This window comes from Poromitra crassiceps, assembly GCF_964638095.1.
Source record: "Poromitra crassiceps genome assembly, chromosome: 10".
Lineage (NCBI taxonomy): Eukaryota > Metazoa > Chordata > Actinopteri > Beryciformes > Melamphaidae > Poromitra > Poromitra crassiceps.
In genome coordinates, this window is record NC_139631.1 from 49,584,945 (window position 1) to 49,604,913 (window position 19,969).

Sequence of the window (19,969 nt, forward strand, 5' to 3'; positions counted from 1 at the left end):
CCACAAGCGACGTGGAATGGAACGGCCTGTGATGCCTGCTTGGAGAAGAAGCCTGGGTGCGGACGCAGCTGGACGCCTGAACACCCGGGACAGGATCGGCTGCTGAGCTGTGGCGCGGCCCGTCGCAGTGGCGCGCCCCGTGCCTTCTCGTCGTGGCTACGTCGGCGGCCTGTGGCACTGCCGCTTCGCGGGTGTCGTCAGGCGTCTCGGAGGGCAAATACGCTCCGTGGCTGATCCGGAACAGGGTATCGTTGTTTAAGCTGTCGTCACTGTCCATGGACTGCTCTGGCTCGGGATCCGACATGCCAGGAGTGGGGTGGGGAGCGTTGAGAGATCCGCGGGGATTATCCACGGGTAAAGAGGACTTGGGGGTGCTGATTCGGTCTGCAGATGTGGTGCAAAACAGCCGCAAAACAACGCTTCGGAGGACGGCTTCAGGGGAGATGGACTGCCGTGAAGCTAGCTGCTGCTATGATCGGCCAGAGAGAGAGAGGTGACGTAGAACCCTTGCTATATATATGAGAATTAACTGACGTCATATCTGACGTCATTACAGACGTCATACTAAGACTTTGACTGACCACGTCATACTAAAACTTGACTGACGTCAGGGGGTGATCGGATTAGATTATGCACGAATGGCCTTCTGCTTGAAATATGGTCTAGAGACCTCACTACTCCAAACGCAAACTCCAGTGTAGTCTGTCCTCAGGCTATTGTCTTATCTAGATAAACTCTTGAAACATCTCACCGTAGCTAAGTGTAAATTTTGCTATGTGTAGATCATACCAAAAAGGAAAAATGTTGGTATGCACACTTAATAATAATATTCCTTCCACCCAATGGTGGCAAATAAATGTGCACGTTTCTGTTTAAGAAACTGATTATTTCACACAGGAAATTTCACCCTTCATCACACACAAATTATTATGATTTATTTTCAAAATAATAATCAACAGTCTATTTATTGTCTTTACTAATAGTCCAGGCAAAGTAACTCATTTTGGAACCAAAAAACAAACTAATTGTAAAAGAATTTTTTGCAGCTTAGATCATTTCTATGAGGTGTCCAGAACAACATACTAAAAGTCCTAAGAAATCCTAGTTGAGGAAATATGTTTAATTCTCATCAATCCAAGATGTGTGCCAGTAAGGCCAGACAACAATACACCCCAATGGGGCTATTTTTTTCCTTTACTCCTATCAAAATAAAACTTTATACAATGAAAGTATCCATGAAAAGTAACATTTTTTGTATTACAAGTTTCTTTGAAAATGAATTTGAATATGCAAATGAGCTATACACTAATCGAATATAGGCTACCCAAAATATACCCGCATAGGAGTAAAGGAAAAAATGAAGCCTATCACAATCAAACCTCACACAGTGAAAGTATACATGAAAAGGAACTTTTTTGTTTTACAAGTTTCTTGGAAAAATCTATTTTAAATATGCAAATGAGCTCAACACTAGGCCTAATTGTCTTGTCCAATAAGCCATAAAGTCACAAGTAAAACAGGGGCCAAATAACTAACACATTCATGTCTATTCAGTAAGTTAACCTATGCATAAACAAGATAAATTTGAAGTCACTTGCCACACTTACCTGGGTCACTTGCCACAAAAAGACTTATATTGACCTTAAGAATTGATTGCACAATCTTGCCTCCAGTTGCTTTCTAATTTTTTTTTATTTTTTTTGCGAACAAGCCTAACCAGATAGAAATGTCTAGTTAGAAACGAGTTGGTAGGGAGGTACGGTGGTGCAGTGGTAAGCACTATCGCCTCACAGCTCGAAGGTCCTGGGTTCGATTCCCACCTGGGACGAGGTGAACGCTGAAGGAATGCGTGCCCGTCTGCATGTCCTCGAGTGCCCACCGCCCAGGTGGGGTCGGCAAAAAGGGCCTTTCTGTGTGGAGTTTGCATGTTCTCCCCGTGCCTCCTGGGGGTTTCCTTCATATTGGAACCCCCTTCACAAAAACATGCAATATCCTGGTTGCTAATGTGGTTCCTCCTCTGGTCGTTAAGGGTACGAACGATTTAAATGAACGATTTTCAGACGGCAGCCTGTCTTTATTGTCACACAACACACTACAACACATGCATGCGGCCACTACACACAGATGGTGGTCAGTGAAATATGTCCTGGGCATTTGACCCATCCAGGCTTGTCCTTTCCTCCAGGGGGCAGGCCAGGAGCAGTGGTCGCTTTCTCGTACAGCGCCCGGGGACCAACTTCGGATGTTGTCGTCACTGGTCGGATGACGATGACGATCTGATCTTCTGCATGTTTTTAGTGGGGGGGGTTATATACGGAGGAACCCCCTGGGGGAGCACGGGGAGAACATGCAAACTCCACACAGACAGAAAGGCCCTTACGACGAGATACCCCACCTGGGCAGTAGGCACTGAAGATATGGGGGGGAACACAACCACAGCGCCCACAGTGTCCCAGGCGAGAATCAAACTCAGGACCTTCTGACTGTGAGGCGACAGCCCTACCACTGAGCCACCGTGCCCTGTTCAGAGGGAGGGGAACTGGTTGGAATAGCGTGAACCTCCCACGTGCTATGTCCTACCGGTGAAGCTTCCTCTGTCAGGTGAAAAGAAGTGGTTGGCTGACTGCCCATGTCTCGGAGGAAGCATGGAGCCAGTCTCGGCTCTCCCCAGATCGGCAGAGGATGGAGTAGCAACCAGGATTGAGAAATCAAGTGAGCACTAATGGGGGATAAAATGGGATAAAAAAAAATCGGGGGGGGGGAAGAAAGGAGTTGGTAACTTAAAATGTTCCGATTGGGTTTCTAGCCTAGATATTGCTGTTGCTAGCTTCTCATAACACTGCAAAACTACTTTACAAACGGTGGAAGTCTGATGTGTGGCCCGCCTGGTCTGAAATACTTGCTTACTACAAAAACAGAAGCAGTTTTGGTGTCTGGCAAAATTATTTAAAGAGCTGGAATGTCTGGAAAGTGTGTCTATCTGGTTTTTCATCTGTCTTCTGTGTGAGAGTGAATCGTTTAGTTGGTAAGAATGACTTCTGCCTGTTATCTCGTAATCTTACCAACAATACCAATTATTTGTAAATCTACCAACCCAAAATGTAATCTCACCACGTTACTAATGACTAAGATGGCTATTCTGACTTTCTGTCATGTCATTAGGTTAGGCTTGTTCGCAAAAAAATAAAAATAATTAGAAAGCAGCTGGAGGCAAGATTGTGCAATCAATTCTTAAGGTCAATATAAGTCTTTTTGTGGCAAGTGACCCAGGTAAGTGTGGCAAGTGACTTCAAATTTATCTTGTTTATGCATAGGTTAACTTACTGAATAGACATGAATGTGTTAGTTATTTGGCCCCTGTTTTACTTGTGACTTTATGGCTTATTGGACAAGTCAATTAGGCCTAGTGTTGAGCTCATGTGCATATTTAAAATAGATTTTTCCAAGAAACTTGTAAAACAAAAAAGTTCCTTTTCATGTATACTTTCACTGTGTGAGGTTTGATTGTGATAGGCTTCATTTTTTCCTTTACTCCTATGCGGGTATATTTTGGGTAGCCTATATTCGATTAGTGTATAGCTCATTTGCATATTCAAATTCATTTTCAAAGAAACTTGTAATACAGAAAATGTTACTTTTCATGGATACTTTCATTGTATAAAGTTTTATTTTGATAGGAGTAAAGGAAAAAAATAGCCCCATTGGGGTGTATTGTTGTCTGGCCTTACTGGCACACATCTTGGATTGATGAGAATTAAACATATTTCCTCAACTAGGATTTCTTAGGACTTTTAGTATGTTGTTCTGGACACCTGATAGAAATGATCTAAGCTGCAAAAAATTATTTTACAATTAGTTTGTCGTAAAACGCTACTTTGCCTGGACTATAATTGGTTGATTCAAATTTGCTTACTGCACTTTAAATAATGCAGAGCTTACTTCACTCTATCGATTTATAACAAACAAAAACATTTCATTCATACACTTTGTTCTCTCAGGGTGTGTTGATACAATCAGCCTGGAGATGGTGCCATAGTCTAGCTTGGCATCGTATTCCAAATTGTTTTCGCTAGGCTAATGTTTTGAAATAATACTGTGGGGTACAAGTTGACTTTGGTCTGAATGACATTGTTTTAAACCTGTGATACAGGGCCGTTCTCTCCGAACGGAAAAGGCGGTGGCGGGCTAACTGTTGTTTGCTCAAAGGTTTGGGGATCCTTAATTGTTTGTGGCAGGCCACGATTTTTACGTCTGCTACGACACCTGTTCGCCCAATGTCCTAACTCACCGCATACGTCGGTGCTAGGTGTGCGCTTTCGAGGTGCTTTTTCTGCGGTGTTTACATTGGGGAAAATCACAGCATTATTAATTGGGTTTGGCCCTGTGGCTAATTGTGGGGGCCCAACCAAATGCTCAGCTCTCTCATATTGTTTGATAATCCTCCCAAGCTGTCTCTCTGGCTCCTTGACACTCTGGCCTTCTACAAGTGCCAGGCCCAGATTCAGTGTCCATTCTCAGAGAGCAGAGTCAGATGAGAGTATAATTGGGTTATCTTTTTGTTTTGGTTATAGAGACGCTGTTTTCAGAGCCAATTCTGTTGCGTGTCTCTCTCTCTCTCGTAAATCACTCCCTTTGGCAAAAGGCAAAGCACTGATTAGGTAAACTGACCTCTCAGGTAAACTCTGAGGTAAACTGACATCTCAGGAAAAACTCTTGAGGTAAACACACATCTCAGGCTCAATCTGAGGTAATATTTCAGTCTTGCTATACGCACCAAGGGTATTAAAACCTGTATTGAGAGAGAGAGAGAGAGAGAGAGAGCTACTGTTTTGTTTATCACTTACTTGTCGTCTTGATCTGTGTCCATGTGTGTGTAAAGTAATTTTCAACACCTTACCTGGCAACTCGATGTGGGGTATCAAGGGGAAGAAGGGACGGTTGTTCTCCTGCTTGACCAGTTCCGTCCGTGTTTGGGGGTATTCCTGGAATTTACAAACTGGTGACAGATCAATTTGTTCAAGGGACATATTGATTCTGTATTTTGGGTATGGCCAAAATATACTTTTTGCAAATTTCCTGTTCAATTTGTTTTCCTTTGAAAATTGGCTCCTTAAGAAATTGTTTTATTTTACGGTCTAATATGAAATAGCTGTTTACGTTGGTTTAGTCAGTATGGTTGTGGGTTTTTTCTCAGACTTATTTCCTATATATTCTTGAACTCATGTTGGTTCCCCAATAATGTGTGTCCTTCTGGTCTTCTACAATTATGTCAACCTGATGTTGGTTTCCCAATAATGTGTGGCCTTCTGGCCATCTACAATCATGTCAACCTGATGTTGGTTCCCCAATAATGTGTGGGCTTCTGACCTTCTACAATTATTTTTGCATGGTGTTGGCCTTGCCAATTACCCAGGGCATCCCCCTTCAGTCTCAAGAAAACCCACTCAACTAACTTAGGTTCTATTTTGTTGCTTGTTACATTTGTTATTTATTACATGTTGTGGGAATTTCAAAAACTAACTTCTTTTGGTTTTATTAGTATGGTCGTGTGGTTCTTAAAGACCGTATCAAGCATATTGCCTAGGCTCTCTCACGTGCTCGCCACAGTTTCCCAACTGGACTATCCTAGTCGCTGCATTATGCAGCCTTCTGGCTTTTTGAGGCAATATGTGATAACGCTTCTCAGGCTCTCTTGCCCACTGCAAAATACAGCCTGTCAAGAGAGTTTCTAATGGTCCTGAGGTCATCTTTATTATTTACATTGGGGCGTCCCCCCTTGTCTCAAGAAACCCACAAGATACTAACTTAGGTTATTATATAAACCATACATATTTACAGTTATATACAATGTCATTTTGACACACCCACAATATGCAAACATTTCAGATTCTTTTAGATATCAGACGACAGCTCAGTAACGAATTATGAAATTAATTCAGACTTACCCGCTCTGTCGTAGATATCCTGTACCGTGTCGCCAATTGTTAGAGAATGGAATTTCACCATTCCTCATCCGCATTATAATGATTCAAACAGCTTATATAAACCAAATGAATTGAAGCCAGGAGTCCGAAAGATGTCTTATGAAAGTATATTTAAAACCATACATTCTCTGTCAATATGTATTGTCAGAGGGCTGAATCTCAATGTACACATTCTGATACGTTATACAGAGTCCAAATATTCAGCGGATGACTCACAGTTTAACGCTTTATACTGTAAGGAGGAAAAGCAGAGAGGAGGGGGATGAACTTTGGAAATGTGTGTGCGTCCACTTGAAGTCTGACAGGGAAACTGTTATCAGTTGTTATTGGACACGATGCACTGCCCAAGGTCTCAGCAAAAGAGAGAAGTCCTCAATGCCACTGGGGTGAATCTATATGTGTCAGATGTCATGTCATGTTAACTTATTGTAGCATAATTATGCGTATGCAATTATTAGCTTATTGAATAGGAAATGGCATGGAACTTATATTTTTCTCCAACACCAACTTAGCAGCTGAAACAGAGGAGCGAGGCTAGAGTGTGAGGCTGCGTCCAGTGGAGGTGGGCTGCAGAGGCTTTGTAGCCACTTCCACCACAAGGCTCCTGAAGGAAGTAGGGATCAGAGGGCAGGCCCAACGGAAGGTCATTAAAGAACTTGCCACTGTTGCCGAAAGGAGCAGTCACTGGCTGTGGCTGAAACGAAAGGACACAGTATGGGCTGCAAAATGACCACATGGAGCAACCATGCAACACAGACCCAGGCCTGATCAGCCTGTGGTGGGACAGCCTCGGACGAGGGTGTATTGTGATAAAAGGCCGAAACACCTAATGAGTCTGGGGTACACAACTGACGATGTGTTGTGCTGGTGGCTCCTAGTAGTCATCGCCAGTTCCAACCCCAGCAAAGAGAACATGTCCAACCCTACTCAAGAAGACATCTCTCAAGTGTTGTGCTGATTTCATCAGGGATTGTAACATCTAGTCCTATTTTTTTTTCCCCCACAATATTTTTATTCAGTTTCACATTTTTCTCCCCACATATATTACACATACATACAGACAATAGTAATCAAATTCACATATTACATAATTATATTAAGAATACAAAACTAAACTAAGCAAAACAATGATAAATAGCACAAAACGAAACAAAGACAAAAAAATAAAAAACAAAAAACTGCACATCAACGAGCTAGAAATGATATCAGAGGGTCCCATACCCTCTCAAAATCTTCTGCCCTTCCTCTACTGATATGTCAGGCGTTCTAGCGCCATACAGGCTGCCATCTCCCTCTTCCAAACTTGTATTGATGGTATTTCCATTTTTTTCCAGGACAGAGCTATCATCCTCCTGGCCTGCAGGAGTCCAAAATCTAACATTCTAAATATAGCTGAATCGCTTGGTTTGACCAAGTAAAACAGTTTTTATAAGCATTTTATGAAAAGTAGATTGGAAAATGAATGGCAGATGAAATCCCTTGGTTCGTATGCTGCATATGCCTGAAGAGGGAGTAACTTTGGCTCCACTCCGAACGTTGTTTCATATATGGTGAAGGGCTGCTGTAGCCTCAACGCAAGACTCATCATTCATGAACGGTGTTTGGCTGATATTAGCGGTCTTTAACCACACACGCAGCCCTGCTCCCCAGTGCTTCACAGACAAGCTGTTTTGTCAGTTTGACGACCGCTGCCGACGCGGCGAGGTGTTTTTGAAGCAGATGCACTTCTCGCTGTGATGTGTGATTTTCCTGGATGCCGACTTTCCGAGGAGGCGGACCCTACGATGAATCACGATGCATTTAATCGATCACGTGTCTCGAAAACGACATTTCCCCGTTCTACTCTGCCTCTGATTGGCCCTGATCTCACTTAATCATCACGCCGCTGTCCTGTGTGTTTGAGAGAGAGAGAGAGAGAGACACACACACACACACAGAGACAGCGGGCCAATGTGGAGTTTTGCGAGGGGGGGGAAACTCCGTCAACATCTGTTGTAGCGGTCAAAATCCCGTTGTGGCGGTGCGCCATAAATGTATCAATGAATGGGAAACACTGAATTAGAACATTGTAATATGGATGCCATTATTAGTTACTTTACTTTTTTCTCTTGTTTTAAACTGACCCCCTAAAGGGCTTGCTGATCTCTTCCTTTTGTTTGACATGGATGTCTCTGTAATATGATAAAAGAATGAAGTTGTTATAATATATACCAAAAATGTATACCAAAGCTGGGATGCTATACCTTGATTTTTTTTCAGAAAAAAGTGGTTTTCCAGTCATTATAATCTCACAGGCCAAATGACATATCTGAGAGCATGACAGGTGATGATGCTAAATTAGGGCTATTAATCACAAACGTGCTAATGCCTGGTTTTCCATAAGTGCCAGCTGATGTTACCAATTACCTAGTAAATACTGTGTGTGTGTGTGTGTGTGTGTGTGTGTGTGTGTGCGTGTGTGTGTGTGTGTGTGTGTGTCTTTTTGTGTGTGTGTGTTGCAGACAGGAGGCTGATGGGAAGCTCTATGTTCGCTATCAGGTTTTGGGTCGCAACCACGTTGCCGTGCCGACACACTTCTTCAAGGTAATGTGTGGCAAGGGACGGGGTTGCGGGCGGGGGTTGTGAAATCAGTTGTGCAATAGTCAATTTTGGTGAGTTGTTTCTATACAATCAATCAATCAATCAAACCTTTATTGACAGACACTTGGTCCATAGATGTCACATACACAATTACAAAAAACACGTAAGAGCACAATAAAAGAACAAAGAAACATTATAAAAGAGAATCATAGCAGAATTTCCACATATGTGACTGGTATCTCACAGTGCTTAGCCCAGGATCAGCGAGCAACTTAATAATTAAAAGCATTCTGAGACACGTTCAATCGACAGATGAACCTGTACCTCAGATTTCTCAGGAGCGCCTGGAAAGTGGCCACCCCCGCCTTACAGAACAGGTCACTAGCACTGCTCCACCTGGGCCTTTTCAGCAAGATGCGCATGCAGTCATTATAGGCAACCTGAAGTTTATGGATGCTCGCCTTCTTAAACTTTACCCACAAGGGGGCAGTATAGATAGGGGTACAGTAAGCCCTAAAGAGTGTGATCTTAACATCATCAGAACAGGAGTGGAATTTCCTGACCAACATGTTAGCCTGAATGTATAACACACGTCGCTGTCTATACATATCATCATCATCATCACCCATATGGTCAGTGATGAAGTGGCCCAGATATTTAGTTTTATCACAGACACATAGAGCATGCTCAGACAAAAGAAAAACAGGAAAAGCAAGATCCCGGTCCTCTTTCGTTCTACAGATCATAACAACACTCTTCTTAGCATTGTATTTCACATCAAATTGAACCCCGTAATCAGAACAGATATTCAGCAGATGTTGAAACCCAGCGCTGCTGGGGGAGAAGATTGCATGATCCGCATACATAAGATGGTTAATCAAGGTGTTACGGATCATACATCCTGTTCTGCAGCCTCTTAGCTGGACAGAGAAATCATCCATGTATAAATTAAAGGGAGCAGGGGAGAGTAGCCCCCCTGCCGTACCCCGTTGCCAACACCAAAACGGGTAGAGACACTATTGCCCCATTTTACCTGCATACTCTGGTTGGCATACCAGTATGCCAGGATGCGTATTATGCTGCCAGGCACACCTCTTTGACTCAATTTTAGAAACAGCTTATGATGATTGACTCGATCAAAAGCCTTAGATGCATCAATAATAAAAAACCACTAAAACAGAGGAGTTCTGCCTTTTATAGGCTTCGACAACCTCCTTCAATGCATAGATACACAAATCAGTGCTATTCTTGGCCTTAAAGCCAAATTGATTATCAGTTCTGGAAATAAACAAATTTAAACGATCTAATAAAACCATTTCAAATACTTTGGAAATCACACTGGCTAGGGCGATAGGCCTATAGTTATCTAGGCTCTCGACTTTACCAGTCGTATCCTTGATAACAGGCACCAGAGTGACTGACAACATAGATGCCGGCAGAAAACCGTGGATCATAAAGCTATTAAAACACATGGCAAGAAGAGCTGCAGCCTTGGGGCTAGCTAACTTAAGATGTTCAGCAGAAATATGATCTAATCCACATGCTTTGTTATCGGCTAGCTGTAAGGTCGCCTGGTAAACTTGTTTAGCTGTAACTGACACTACATCGTCATTCACAATGGTGCCCACATTATAAGGACTACTTTTAACACAATTGAAGAGGACAGAGTAATGTTGCCTCCACAGTTCAGCTATATTAGCAGCACCAGAGACTCCCTCTATGGTGCAGGATAACAATGCCCCGGCCCTGTTCAGAGCCTTTACCTCCTTCCAGAAGCCTGTGACATCGTTACCCAGCAGCTTTTCAGCCATAGAGTCATAGAGCATGGCCTGCTCATGCTATATAGCGAACTCCATACTTATACCTGGCATTCGTGAGCTTTTTATACTCCAGCTCCTGCCCCTTGTCTAGGCCTACCGGCTAGAACCCAGGACCTGTAAGCCTCCTTGGCTTCTGCATGATGAGCAGCTACATATTTATTCCACCCTGGCTTGATGTTACATGCCTTACTAGGGTGGGTGAGAGGTGGAGTGCTCGCCTCACACGAAGCTCCCACAATACAGTCATACATTTTACATAGGTCATTACAGTGAGAGGCAACATTACAATTTACATCAGAACACAAAATAGCATCTATGGGCAAGAAGACAACACTCAAAAGATAATTTGTTCTCCCATAAAAAGCCAGAGCGTCATACTCTGTTATCTTTGCCCAGTCTACTCTGGGACTACTGAGACCATTGGCCTCCTCAGACATTTTAGGGAGCCTATCTGTATCCAAGGACATAACAAATGGAACATGATCAGACACAGTAGCTTCATACAGAATCTCCATTGACTGTAAGGTGGCATGGGCATCAGTGGTGCTGATGCAGTGGTCCAGCCAAGATGTGGTGTGCCATGCTTCACTTATGTATGAGTAGTAGCTATCCGCTGGCAAAAGCAGCTCGCTGGACAGAGTAAGACACTTATCCATACAGAACTGAAGCATGTGTTTAGCGAACAGAGAACTTATGTCAGATAAATCCTCATTCATATCACCTACCACATATATACTTGAAGACAGGCTATCCGAAATAAAATAATTTACGAAAGCTAGTCTATTCAGGTATTCATCCTCATTCTGATGACATTCATAAGGTGTGTATACATTAAGGATAATAAATTCTCTGTCATCAAGCTTAACCTGTATGGCAATACACCAATCGGTTTCGAGCCTGATCACATTTATTACAGAGTTCAGCTTCTTATGCCAGAGGATAGCCACGCCTCCTGCTATTCTGCCCCTTACAATACCCATAGACAGGTCAGTTGTGGATTCCCCAGCCCCGTAAAAGTTATCATTAAAGCAGTTCAGTTTACCCAGGTCCTGCCTGGGTAAAAAGGTTTCCTGTAAACATAAAATGTCGCATTCTTGTAGCAAGTTGTCAACTACAGAGCGTCTTGCTATGTCTCCAGCCCCACTGCCAAGGCGTAGCCCGAACGCCCGAACCCCCCGCAGCAGGTGTAGTGCCCAATCCTAGGACTCCGGTCTTACGGGGCTCGTAGTAGCGACACACCAGCGCCCCATCTGGCCACAGCTCTGGATTGTACATATCCCCAATCTCATTACATTCAGCCGAGACTTTGAACGAGCTGGATCTACTGTGAAAAGTGTTGATCTTAGAGCAAGTGACCTCACGGCCCAGTATGTCTTTAAGATGTGCAGATCGGACGTTTGCGTCTAGGTCACCTGCTGGCAAAGACACTCACCAGTCTAGTTTTAACAGTTTTAATGTTACGGTACAACTGGCGTCGGCCGTTCCTCACAACACTAGCCCATTTTGGTGAAACTGGCAGTGGCGCCAACCCACCAGGACCATTCTTCTCTGATCCTCACTGATCCTGAGCACTGACAGGCACAGCTCTTACACCTGCATCCAGGCCCGGGCCCCCCGCCGTAGCAGCATTCCTCTCCGTAGCAACGCCGTTCAAGCCCGCCGCCTCAAGGCTCACGCTAGCTCCAGCTACCAGCTCCGCCATCTCAGCTGGACCTCCATCCCGCCCCGGGTCAGCCAGCCGGTCAGTGGAGCACTCCAATGCACCCACTCGGTGATTGATCTCCAAGGTGATGGCTGGAAACTCTTCACTGACGTCCGCCTGAAGCTGCACCACCCGTTTCAGAGCTCACACCTCAGTATACCTGCGTCTTAGTGCAGAGATAATTGCTCCTCCACTTGCTCATATTTTTAACCTAACTTTTACCTCTGGTGTAATCCCTGCTGTGTGGAAAGCTGCACAGGTTATTCCCCTACATAAAGGCGGTGACCCAAGTGGTCTGAATAACTATAGACCAATATCCAAACTGTGCTGTTTAGCCAAGATTCTGGAAAGCCTAGTCAGTACACAGTTACGTGCTTTCCTGGAGGCACACAACATTCTTCAACCTCAGCAGTCAGGTTTCAGACCAGGTCATAGTACTGTCACAGCTACAACACTTGTCGTTAATAATATATTGAATGGTCTGGATGACCATCAACACTGTGCAGCTCTTTTTGTAGACCTCTCTAAGGCATTTGATACTGTGGACTAGGGTTGTAGCGGTACTAAATTTCTGTTTCGGTGCCGGTACCAATTTGTATTTCGATACTTTTCGATACTTTTCGATACTTTTTGTAAAAAAAAAGTGAAACTGTCCAATGTCAAGATTTGGCTTTATTTTAAGAGTTTGGGAACAATTACACCAATAAATTGGTGTGGCATTTAAATGCTGAACAAAACAAACCTTTTGAGCAGTGAGAATACCGGTAAGTAAAATAAAGTAATGCCAGTGAAAATAAAATGACCATAAAACACTAGCCTATAGCAGCAAAAACTCAGAGAAACACCAATAACAACAATAAATAAATAATTGGTGGCATTTAAATTCTGTCTAACTTTTACTTGTCAAATAAGTACACACTCAGTAACATAACACAAATCTTTTGAACAGTGGGAAATGGGAATAAGTAAAATAAATAAAATAAATAAAATAAATAAAATAAATAAAATAAATAATAATATAATAAAACACTATAGCAGCAGAAACTCAAATCTTTTTTTCTTCAACAAGCAGCATAACTGGCTTCATATTCCCATTCTGTCCCCCAGCCTACTCAGTCTAAACCCTAGTTCTCCTATGGGTGGTAGACAGACTCACTGTTTGGCTGACTCTCAGTTTACTCACTCAGTCCCTCCCATCCCAATGTCTTCTTCAGGTTCCTAGCCAAGAAAACGAGGGTGTCAACATGTTCCTCGGTCAGTCTAGATCTTGTTGGACTGCAGATATTCCCAGAAGTACTGAAAACACGTTCAGATGCACAGCTTGATGCTGGAATACAGAGATATTGTCTAGCAAACTGAGCTAAGATGGGCAGGTCTGTCTGGTGTTGCTTCCACCATGCCAGGGGATCCTCTGCAGGGCTGATGTCTCTAAATTGTTTATACTCAGTAATCTCAACTTCCAGTTTAGCACTTCTTGTCATGGGTGGGGCATTCAGGCAGTATTACTCACAGTTTACATCTAACGTTATGTAGGCTACTTTCACGCATACTTCAGTCAGGGTTATCGACAGTCCATATTATTGCCTCTGCACGTTTCCCGACGCTACAGTGAGCGCTCGTTAACTAACGTTACTGCGGAGTCCGCTGTAAACGTTAGTACAGCAGAGTCCGCTGTAACGTTAGTACAGCGGAGTCCGCTGTAACGTTAGTTAACGAGCGCATTTTCTCACTGTAGCGTCGGGAAACGTGCAGAGGCAATAATATGGACTGTCGATAACCCTGACTGAAGTATGCGTGAAAGTAGCCTACATAACGTTAGATGTAAACTGTGAAAGGGCACAGCTGCTGCACCCGATCTACTCCACCCCATCGAATGGGGACATTTTGAAGCAATTCCTTTCCATTGAATGAGGTGATTCATAGTAGATCGGCTGGCTGCTGCTACTAACTGGGCTGGGAGAGGCTTTGTGTTTAGCCATAGCCTACTTTGCTAGTTTGCTTTTAATGTGCGCGGGTCTGCTCAGTGCTCAGCTGCTTTTTTTCCTCAAACTCTTTTCCTCACCGCTTGACATGTGGATATGACGTCACTCACTCCAGCGCATTTCTTAAAGAGACAGGCTCATATTGACCATTATCAGTCATAGCAGCGGTCGGAAAAGTACCGGTCTTTTTAAATCTTAGTATAGAACCTGTTCTACAGCAATAGTACCGCGGTTCGGGGGTAGTACCGGTAGTACCTACATCCCTACTGTGGACCATGTTATTTTGTTAGACAAATTGTCAGCTATGGGCCTAGATCATCTTTCTATCAGATGGTTCTCTAATTACCTTTCTGAGAGAACACAGGCAGTTGTTGCCGATGGCTTTAGATCGAGCTCTCTTGTTATTGGTAAAGGTGTCCCACAAGGGTCAATTTTGGGCCCTCTATTATTCCCTCTTTATGTTAATAATATTGTACTCCCCTCACAGCATTGTGATGTCCATTATTATGCTGATGACACAATTTTGTATAGTGTTGGTGCCAGTCTTGCAGCAGCCACTGCAAGCCTGCAGACTGCTTTTGACGCATTTCAGTTGGCTCTAATTAGTCACAAGCTGGTTCTGAACTCTGACAAGACCAAATGCATGTTATTCTCAAGATCACCTGGGTCTGATCCAAATGTAGGTATTCATACTCTTAAAGGTGAACAAATTGAAATTGTCAACTCTTATAAATACTTGGGCATTTGGCTAGATTCTAAGCTCTCATTTCAAATCCATGTAGGACATCTAACCAAAAAGCTAAGGGGAAAGATTGGTTTCCTTTACAGAAACAGGTCTTGTTTCTCTTTATCTAGCAGAAAAACCATTGTGCAATATCTTGTAATGTCTGTCTTTGATTATGGTGATGTACTATACATGCACGCTTCACCTTCCACACTGAAGCCTCTTGATGCAGTATTTCATAGTGCTTTGAGATTCATCACTGGTGATGGGTTTCTCACTCATCATTGTACTCTCTATGAAAAAGTAGGTTGGCCTTCTCTGACCTTCCGTAGAGATCAGCATTGTCTTTTGTTCATTTATAAGGCCCTGTGCGGTAAGCTCCCACTATATCTGTCCTCGCTTTTAAATTTTAGTACTTTAAGTTATCAGACTCGTTCACAGACACACATTAGACTGGTTATTCCACGTATGAATAGTGAAGCAGGTAAAAATGCTTTTATCTTTTACGCACCTCATAGATGGAATAAACTTCAGGACTCTCTCAAACTGGACCAACTGGTCTCTATAGAGTCATTCAAAACGCTACTTGAGGATGGATCGCACAGGACTTGCACCTGTTTTACATTGCCCTCTTAACTGTCTGTACCTGTGATTTTATATGTCTGTATTGTTTTCATCTGTTTGAGTGTGATTGTGTTATTTTATAATGCCACAGTCTATTCTTATTCCTGATTTGTATTGTTGAACTTGTGATATTTGTTGTAAACAGGGCGTCCTTGAAAAAGAGAGCATGCTCTCAATGGTCCTCCCTGGATAAATAAAGGTTAAATAAATAAATAAATAAAATACATCTGCTCCATTTTCCCGAGTAGGCTCGAGACATCCATGTTAGAAAAAGCTACCGGAGGCAGATCATCCAAGTAGTGGGAAACAAATCTGGGTATTTTCTCCCCAAACTCATTCAATAGTTTGAGGCAACTTTTTATGTTGTTCGCGTCCCTCTGAGCTCATTTATGAGCAACATAACGTACCTGAGAGTTAGGGCACAGCTCAAACAGCACTTTCTTAGACGCCTCTATCCCTTCAGAGCCAAAGGTTTTAGGAGTCAGGAGAACAATTTCATCCTGACTTAGCATATTGATTTTAACAGCAAGGAAATTAAGTAGTTCATCCTCCACAATAACCTTGCCATCGACGGTGGTGTATATCTCCGGCTTCACTCGAGCCCGGGGAGCCATCCGACCGGGCGGCTAGCTGGTGGCTAGCTAGCAAGCTATCCAGCTAGCTGAGGGGAGGCAGACTGTCACCGGGCTAACCGGGCCCAGACAGACCCAACCAGGTTAGCAGGCACGAGATGAAGCAGGGAGGATGTAGAGGGTCCAAGCTCTGGATAACAGAGAGTTCTTGGCCACTCTCGCCGGAAAAAGTCCACTCTTTCCGAGGCTCTAGTGTTGTAAACGTCCACTCCGTTCGTTTGAGCGAAAGCTAACCTAGCCACCGACCGGCTAGCGTATCCAGGCAGCAACGTTCACAGTCGCATACGGGTGTTACCACTAGAGAGTTCCAAAGCTCTTATACAATTCACTCATATGGCATGTTTTTAATTCCAGTGAATCATAACAATATAGTGTTACATTTTATTTATTTTTTGAGAGAGTGACAGCCCAGAGAGAGAGAGGGGTGCGTTTGGTAAAACGTATGACCATAGCTCCACCCCTCCACCACCCACACGCTCCAGGATTATTAACACCTGAAGGAGAGAGGCATTTAAAGGTGCAGTGCAAAGACAATTGCATACTGTGGGCACGGTGGCGCAGTGGTAGCGCTGTCGCCTCACAGCTAGATGCTAAGAACCTTGGGGTGATCCTTGACAACCAGCTGTCTTGCTCGGCCTACATTGCTGCGACAGCACGCTCCTGTAGGTTCTCCCTGTACAACATCCGCAAAATCCGTCCCTTTCTCACGAGGGAAGCGACGCAACTCCTGGTCCAGTCACTTATCATCTCCCGCCTGGACTACTGCAACATGCTTCTGGCCGGCCTACCTGCCTCTGACATCCGACCGCTTCAGCTCATTCAGAATGCTGCAGCCCGTCTGGTATTCAACCAACCCAAATTATCTCATGACACTCCCCTCTTCCGAGACCTTCACTAGCTTCCCATCTCGGCACACATCAAATTCAAGACACTGGTACTGGCCTACAGGGTAGTACACCAGACAGCTCCTCTGTACCTACAATCTATGGTCAGGTTCCAAACCTCTCACCGCTCCCTCCACTCCTCCACCAGTGCAGGTCGCCTCGCCCCTCCTCCGCTACGCGGGCTCAAAGGTTGCTCATCTCGATCACGACTCTTCTCGTCCCTGGCACCACAATGGTGGAATGAATTCGGTCAGGACGGCCGAATCACTGCCGATCTTTCGGCAAAGACTAAAAACACATCTTTTCAGGCTCCGACCTGGCCCCTTCTTGAACTATTCAAGTTAGTCCACAGGCCAGCGGCAGGAAAGTCTTGCGGGACTTGACGAGAGTTGGTCTCACTGACCCGACAGGAGGAAATGGGATGCCTGTAACTACCGCTGAAAAGAGCCCGGGGGAGAATAGCAGTCTGATCGTTCTTTAGGGATCAGATTATGACGATATGGATCAAAAACGGGAATAAAACTGTCTATTTACATGGATGAAAAGCACGCTGCCACGTGGCCCCCACGGAGCTCCATTCTAGGACTGGCTTGCACACTATTGATCTCAATAACGCCTAAGATGGACAAAAACGCTGCAGAGAACACTGGGTGAGTCGTCAGATAATAATTAATGTGAGGAGAGGGCTCCAGGTAAAAAAAAAACGAAATTCTCCTTTAAAAACTCTTTATAACAATCCCCCATATCGCTGCTGCTATGACTGTAATATGTACTATTATTGTGTTTTTCTGTATTTATCTGTCGCTTATGATGTTCAATGTTGGACCATGGCTTATGTATGACAAAACAAATTCCACGAGCCTGGCTGTGCATTAAAGAAGATAATCTGATCTAATCTAATATCTCTCTCCTGCAGGTGTTGATCCTGGAGCGTGCGGGGGGAGTGGTGGAGCTAAGGTCATACGTCCTACCAAACGCACCCGTGGACGAAAACACGCCTCTGGAGCGCTTCCTGGTTCCAATAGAAACCATCGAGAGAGCGTCAGGACTACTGTTCGTCCCCAACATCATGAAGAGAACCAGCACTCTGCAGTCCATCACCACCAAATAAACGACAACACCCAGAAACTACTCTGCCCAATATACTACAACAAACTACAACACCCAGAAACTACAACACCGCCCAATAAACTACAACACCCAGAAACTACAACACCGCCCAATAAACGACAACACCCAGAAACTACACCACCGCCCAATAAACTCCTAGAAATGACCTTAAAACCTGGAGCCGGTTGCACAAAGCACCTTAAGTTAAGATTTTCCTTAGAGTCCGAGTTAAGGTGTCCATAAAATAAAATTGGTTGCACAAAACACCCTTAAGTCTTCTCCATAAGGTTAAACATTTAAGGAAAAAGTAAGCACAAGATTGTGCAGCCGATTCTATTTTATGGACACCTTAACTCGGACTCTAAGGAAAATCTTAACTTAAGGTGCTTTGTGCAACTGGCCCCAGCTATATAAGACTGTCTGTTTTGGGGAGTCTCCCACTGGCAAAAAAAAGTGTTCCTATTGCTATTAATTTATAAACACATTCATACCATTGACTGTATGGTTTATACAAGTTATTCTGCAGCTGTCAACCCTCAAAAGACCCTCCTTGATGTCAACTAATGCTAAATTAGTGACAGCCTATTACAGCAGAGCTAATGACATGAGGAATTGGCTTTGTCTATTAGCGTTGGTGTTGTGTTAAGATCAAAATGATTACAAAATAGTGATGGCGGCATGCATACATGGCTGTAGTAATAGACAGCAATAAAACCCCAGGGGTTATTAGTTTGTATGTCTCTCTGCTGTCTGCAGATGTGAAGGGAAAGAGAGGATGAGAGAGATCTGCGGATAATTAATGTTAGGAGAAACTTCAGCCAGCTCAGCAATGTCTGTTCACCTCATGTTACCACAGGTCACAGTCAACACTGTGTGTGTGGTGTCACTTAAGTTAATGTAATGTAAGGCATGGTTGATGTAACAAATTTACCACGAGAGGAGAGGGGGTTGTCGGCTGATTTACCACTGGTACAGGGTTGTGGCACGAGGCGAAGCCGAGTGCTATAAACCCTGTACCAGTGGTAAATCAGCCCACAACCCCCGATCCTCGAGTGGTAAATTTGTTTTCTACAACAGCTACCAAATAATATAAAAAATACACAATTGTAACATCCAATTCATTTATTTACAATCATTACTGGTTTCAGAATACATTTATCCTTCCGCCACAGAATATAGTTCCATACACAAGATCAATGATTGCACTAAACATTTAGTTGCCTTTGAGCCAAAAAACAACTAACCTATTCCTTAACGGGATTCACAGTTATTGATACATTGCCTGTAAAAGTACAGTTATTTAAACAGTTATCTAAAGCAGCCCGTTTTGGTGGTGGTGTGTTGATATCTGGTGACGGCAGAGGGCGTTTGTTTGTTTGACAGTCCCAGGTTCGGGGTCCGGGCGCTAGTCCGACCTCCCGTTAGTCCGACATCCCGCTAGTCCGAACTCGTGACAACTCAAGCTCAACCAGTTCTCTCTCCCCAATTTCACCATGTCGTTCTTTGTTCACTTCACCTTCATCTTCATCTAACCACTGCTCAAAACTCAATCCACCCAGTAAATCAAACGTTACTACGAAATCGGACATTTCCTTGTTACAGATCGGCCATTTCCTTGTTAAAGATTTGCAGACTGACAGGCTAACAGTGGGCGGAGTCAGCACAGGGAACGGAGTCAGCATCAGGGAGCGGAGTGATACTGTGGTTGGAGCCGAACTGTGGGTTGTTGGCATATTTACCACTGTTGCTAGCCAATCAGAATCCAGTATTCACTCATGCTGTTGTCGAATGAAAAGTTTATTTCTATAGGGACAGATACATAAACATAGAGCATTCACAGGAAACAGTCTTTGTTATATATCCTGACATTTATAGCCTAAGCTAGTTTGCAATGTTTGTCCCTAGATGTTATAAGGCAAATATAAAA

The 19,969-nt window shown here is 43.7% G+C and overlaps 1 protein-coding gene across 1 annotated transcript in view; it reads left to right on the top strand.

Annotated features, from left to right (window-relative positions):
* The window catches only part of endog (endonuclease G), a 60,853-nt gene extending 42,327 nt beyond the window's left edge, over window positions 1-18,526 (top strand). Inside the window, exons 5-6 of the mRNA XM_083644468.1 lie at window positions 8,486-8,567; window positions 17,849-18,526. Of these exons, the coding sequence (XP_083500594.1) occupies window positions 8,486-8,567; window positions 17,849-18,043 (277 nt within the window). The 3' untranslated portion in view covers window positions 18,044-18,526. The remainder of the gene's footprint in view (window positions 1-8,485; window positions 8,568-17,848) is intronic.
* The last annotated feature ends 1,443 nt before the right edge of the window (window positions 18,527-19,969 follow it).